This window comes from Cryptotermes secundus, unplaced genomic scaffold (assembly GCF_002891405.2).
Source record: "Cryptotermes secundus unplaced genomic scaffold, Csec_1.0 scaffold3343, whole genome shotgun sequence".
Taxonomy (NCBI): Eukaryota; Metazoa; Arthropoda; class Insecta; order Blattodea; family Kalotermitidae; genus Cryptotermes; species Cryptotermes secundus.
In genome coordinates, this window is record NW_019738018.1 from 1 (window position 1) to 6233 (window position 6233).

At 39.7% G+C, this 6233-nt stretch overlaps 1 protein-coding gene across 1 annotated transcript in view; it reads left to right on the forward strand.

Moving 5' to 3' along the window:
• Positions 1–1546: 1546 nt before the first annotated feature.
• The window catches only part of LOC111870683 (zinc finger protein OZF), a gene marked incomplete at its 5' end in the record, with an annotated part of 12423 nt that continues 7736 nt past the window's right edge, over positions 1547–6233 (forward strand). The window contains one exon of the mRNA XM_023863147.2: positions 1547–1747. Within this exon, the coding sequence (XP_023718915.1) occupies positions 1547–1747 (201 nt within the window). The remainder of the gene's footprint in view (positions 1748–6233) is intronic.

Genomic DNA, 6233 nt, shown 5'->3' on the forward strand with positions numbered 1-6233 from the left:
AAGGAAGGAGGCCACTATGGAGGAACAGCAGCTTTCACACTGTATGCATCTGTGGTTTTTCAGAAGTTGTGTTGGGAAGTATTGAGGGTTTATGTGTGCAACCCCATTTACCCCTCCCCGAAGTTGCCTAGGAATTTCAGGCAGATACTTCTGTAGCAGTTCTTTGCAATCAGATGGTTAAAAGAGTCATCACTCACCAAGCACGAACATCACACCCAGTAAGCCTGGTTCAGTGATGATGCAATTGTGCTGAAATCTGCATATGACGATTCACACCAGTCATTTCAAGCTGGAAAGGACATTTTTCACTTACTGTCAAGAACACCACATCCTGCAAACAAGAATCATGGACAGTAAAAGTACATTGGATACATATATGAGAAGTGCATTATAATGTTATTCCTATGAAGAGAAAAGCCTGAATTGATTTTTAGCTTCAAATGATAAACACAGTTTAATTAATATGAACATTAAAAAGAGTGTTACTTTCAACCTTTGATTAACTTTTAACAGTTCTACTGTCGATAGAAAGACAGCAAAGAAACTTACTATATATAATATGCTTGAGGATGGCTGCAGAAGGCCAAAACATCCTGGAGAAGGGCTGCTGGTCTGCTGAACCTGAGAGCCTACATTGAGAGGCTGATGCCTCCTCTCCTTAAAGAGGAGTCTCCATTATGTAGCGGTGATAAGGGGTGCACATATGTAAAGACTGCAAAGGGAAGTTATGTGGAAAATTAATCACCTACTTCTTTTCACCATATTTTGAGTGTTTGAGATGACCTGGACCCTGTGGGAAAGACTGCATCCAACAGCATTGGAATGCAGTGTGACTTGAGGCCCGATAGCTGGAATAGTGGAGTCATAAAGAGACGGATGTTGGTAGGCAATGGCTTGGTGGACAGGTTATATGCACACCACGTAGAAAAACAGTGTGCCTAGCAGTTCTTCTCTTGTTGTATTGTATTCTTTTCTCCGGGAATGTGTTCACTGTGCTTTTGTGTACATTCCTTGTTTTGGGATCACCTTGCTGTCTCTATGTTGTCTATGTGTTTGTAAGTTTGTGCATCACTCCTTGTGACGTGATGCCTGTAAGTCAGTATAGTGCAGTGAGACAAGCACCTTGGTGATGGCCAATCTTAGGGATCCACTCGCCAATTAGGTGTTCAAACTCCTCATTTTCTGTATGCTACAACTGTCTTCTAACCATCGTCCTGGCCAGGAGTTGTCCTCTTCTGGACTGTAGAGAAAACATTGCCTCCAGTAGTTCATCTGTTGTTAGCCTACTTTCCTTGTGTGTCTGTGTGTATATCCCAATAATTGCTAGGCAACGGCTGTGTTGCTAGGTTAAAGTGACATTGGTAAACACGTTCCTGTCACAGTGAACTCGCATGCAAGAATAGAATAGTTATTGGATGTGTTGTATTTTATGTGGGTCATGTCATATCAGAGAAAAACTTGTGATTAGATCTTTCCAGAATTTCTTGCATGGTATGTGAATGTGTAGTCATATATAGCATTATTAGATATATTAGATTATTATTAGATTATTAGATATATAGCATTATTCGTTTTCCAGAACCTTGCATATTCAGTGGAAGCACGAAGTCTCTGTAGTGAGTTACATCCAGCATCTTCTCATGATGCATGTCAGGCCAACAGTGTAAAAGCTGAGGAAGTGTCAGATGCAGAAGAAGAGAAGTATCCTGTGCCAATAACATTTCAAAGAATAAAGGCTGAACCTGAGGTGAGCTGTGTCTCTGTGTCCATGTTAAGTGATTTTCACAAATATAGGTATCTCTCATTTTAAGAACACTTCATTTACCATGAGTCAAACAAAGTAAGGAAAGTGGTAAGTTTGTCTGAAAAGGTGGAAAGAATAGAAAGGATTTGAGGAGGACAATAATATTATGGCCTGTGGATCTGTTGCAAGGCTACAACTGCAAAATAAGCAACTATACAGCAGCCATTGCTAAGTAACAGCTTGCAAAGAAGCATGTTTCCTGAGGAGCAGTTGCAGTGCAACAGAGATACAGTGTTTTAATTCTTGTTAAATTTAAATTCGCATAGTGGGGGGTGGAGTCCAACTGGGTCCACTTGGCACGGCAGCCACTGATTGGCGTATTGTAGCCTTCCCCAGGTGATTATGATGATGGAGAATTTGGTGGAATGAAGATTGGCAGGGGAAACCAAAGTACTCTGAGAAAACTCGCCTCAGCGCCACTTTGTCCACCACAAATCCCACTTGACCAGACTCGGGATCGAACCCAGGCCGCTGCAGTGGGAAGCAAGTGACTAACCGCTAGAGCTAAGGCGTGGCTTGAGGAACAGTGTTTCCCATATGGTCCATGTTGAGATGTTATAAACAGGGTTAGTTAACTGTTGGAGTTAACCTTACCTCCGACATAGCCCTGTGAATCATGAGAGGTGATGAAAAGAGAACCCAATGTCTGGGGGTATAACTAGGCCACCCTGTTCATGGGTGATATAAATATGGAGACATGGCCTACCATGTTTAGAAAGTCTTTAACCTGAGACATTAAAATATGGTCATGAGTCCTGCAGGACTCGGACTTGAGAATGACTGCTCTGGCAAGGGCCAGCAGCAATTGTAAATGACAGAGCAATCCTGTTATCAGAGAGGATGTTATATAAGGACTATAACTGCAAGTGCTGAGTTTGAAAAAGGAAATACTGCTCATGTGTCTCAAGGGACTAAGCAATTGGTGGTAAACTGCCAACCTTAAAGTAACTCTGATTCTGACCCTTACTCTGACTGTGTTGGAGTTAGTGAGTTAATGAGTGATTTAGAGCAGTGTTTCTCAATCTTTTTTTTTTGCTCGTGGCCAACTTCTGACCTTCTTTCAGTTCTGTGCCCCCCCCCTCATATTGTATAATTATAATAAATGTAATATTGATTATAAATATGTACTTTATCAACTGTTCTTTTATTTATAACAATTATTATTTGTTTATAGCATAAGGAATATTCATAATAAGAAAGGGGTTTATTAACAAAAACCTTTATTTACAATAGAATTCTTACTTATATAATGTTCTGTTTATTTACAGTATATAATTATGCTCCTGACAAAAAATATTACAATAATATTAGTGTCCCTTAGGTTTAGTGAGATCCTTGCGGCTGATGAGAAGAAGCACAATAATAGAACTTTCGCAGAAAAATGTCGTCTTCCAAACACTTTGAATACTGAATCGAAGAACACCTGAAATTTACTGAAAAGGTGGCGGTAAAACTCATGAGATGAGGGGGAGATATTTAGGAAAATAAAGGATAATTCGTTAGGGCTCTACCCACTCTGAGAAGGCGCATACCTGTTTAGCAGTACTTCGAATTCCAAGATCTAAGGTTGTGGTTTAAGTAAGGTACACAAAAACGAGGATATTGAGTTATTGTGTTATTTTATGTACTGACCATTTGGCGTTTTTATTTTTTTTTATATTATTAATAATTTTATTTTAGAAGTGAAAATTTTGTGGCCCACTTATCAGTTTCCATGGCTCTCCATTTTTCCAAATTATGTCTGTGGCCCCACAGAAATGCGTCTTGGCCCACTGGAGACCTTATGGCCCCCATTGAGAACCACTGATTTAGAGGACTGTTGTAGTTCAGACATTGTTTGCTATTTCTGGTAGAACCTAGTAACTGAGTCAAAGGAGAATTCAGGAGCCCAGAGGAAAGGGTATGTCTGCTTTTGTAATCTGCTACCAAGCAATGGCTAGTGACGAAGTGACTGTGGACACCAGTGGGTCTGTAATAGTGAACTGTAAAATGTAGACATGTATTGTACCAAAGAGTCGAATCCAGCCATCGATTTGAAACCCATCTATAGATACATGCCATAAAAGTGTGACAATATGAAGACATGTTCAGCCATGGTAATGAAGCTGCTTTGTTTTGTTGCATCGGCCATGTGAGAATAATTGTTTTTAAAACCAAATGTTTTATTTCCCAGTAAATATCCTAAACAGGTACTACTGTTTTTATTTTAATGCTTATTTACGACTAAAATATAGCAGTAAAAATGGTGAGGGTCCTCTCTGGAACTCACACTTTGAAGACTTTTAGTAGGGTGAATTGCCTTTGTGGAATGAGGGATACCTGTTTTACTTTCATATCTCATCTGTTGTCTGCACACAGGAGGATTTTGAAGAGCATTTTCTGAAATGTCTCAGGATGATTGCTGTCTGTTGAATGTTACTAGTGGTGTACTGTTTCTGTTTTCTCTAAGGAAATCTAATATACTTGAAATTCAGTACAGTAAAACCTGCCTTAAACGGACCGCTTATTAAACGGAATTTGTCTTAACACTTCGCGGACTGGCAATTTAAATATTTAAATCACCCTGGGGACCGGCATTTTTTTTACTTACTACCGTAACTTGTGCACTGTTCACTTTAAAAATTAATATAAAATCTCCTAATTAATTTTATGAACTAAAAATTTTTGAGAACGCTTACCAATGCTCCTAGAAGTGCTTGAGGGTGTGATATTTCTCGAAACATTCCACTCTGTGAAGTGGCATTACACAAAACTTGCAAATGTAGACAGTCGTACTCCTTTTCTTGTGAACTGCACAAACATGGCATTGCCTAGAAGGATGCTGCCCCTGAAATGTTCACTATTCACAATTTTCGTGAGGGTATGTTTCTACATATCACCCGAGAGTCGCCCAGGGGGGTCAAAATGAGGCCTGCATGGGGTGGGAGTAGATGGGCCTGGTCGCAGTAAGACTGTGTCTGCCGCCACCATGTGGTCTGTAGCTCAGGCCTTTGCCACATTCAGCAGAAATGCCTTGTATTTTCAGTTCTGAATTAAGGTTTAGATTTTTGAAAACCAAGAATGAATTGAAAATGGCACAATTTATAAGCCACAAAGCAACTTTCTTTGTCCACTTTACTGTTTTCCGAGGAAGAGAATAATAGGCCAAGTACTGATCGACTCTATCAACTCCCATACTACCAACAAGAGAAATGAGATGCTGTGAAATTTCAAGTGGGAAGTTCTCAAGCATCATCTGTATAGCCCCGACGTTGCTGCAAGTGACTTCCATTTGTTTGGTCCTCTTAAACATCAACCTTCAGCTGAACATTTTCCTGACGATGAAGCTGTAGAAAGGCAGTCACCGGCTCGTTCCGACAGCAGCCCAAAGAATGTGTTGCTGATTTTCAGGGGATTGTGAAATGATTGGACAAGTGCCTCAATGTACACTGAGATTATGTTAAGAAATAAAAGCATTTTTCATATCAGTACTCTCATTGATTTAAGTTCTGTATCCATTTCTATCTTACTTACTGACTTACCCTTGTATTTCAGAGAAAATCTAGAGAAGCAAAAATCTGCCACATACTGCTTGACCATCTAGTGCAGTGACTACTACACCATAGGTTTGCCAACATCCGTAAATGTTGAAGATTGTAATATTTTTGAACATTGATGCAGGCTGTATCCATGTAATAAGAGAGAGTTGTCATTATACAGAGGATCTGTGAGAGGATCAGTAATGATTCTGCAAAGATTTATGTATGACATTATACGGACATGCTAGACATTACCCATTATCTGACGTATACTGAATAAACTTAACACTTCAGGAGATGCCTGTGTTCCTGCCTTCAGGTGTGTCATTGTAATGACACATTTGGATTTGGAGTCATGTGGACCAGCATGCAGGATAACAAATTGGAGTCAGTGAAGCCATGTGCTCTGGTGTGGCAGTCCTTGACTTACATGAGGAAGGAGGAAATTATGCTTACATGCCTTTGAATCAGGCACAGTTGCCTGAAACGTATGCATCTGTTGGAACATGCCCCCACTCATGATTCTACACAGTGTGGTGTGCTCAATACAATTTTACAGATACAGAAGGAGCGCTAATGTTCTGACAAATGCGGAACTTCTTCATGGTCAGGGAACATTATGTGGCATCCTAGGAGATGACTTAACATGGATTTGTTCATGGTAGGGGGTTGGCCATATCTGTATAACTGACTCTGTTCTATTCTTCTCTTTGAGTCATTTTATATATATACAGTAAAACTTGGTTATAGCAACATCGGTTTCTGTGACACCTTGTCTATTGCTTCAAATATTCAATGGTATGAACTAATTCCTCATAAAGCAACTGTTTTTATACCTTGCTTAGTACGACATGCACAAATGCATCAACCTCGTATGTAACGTCATTTTCATTCCTGAATTTCTCTGATAT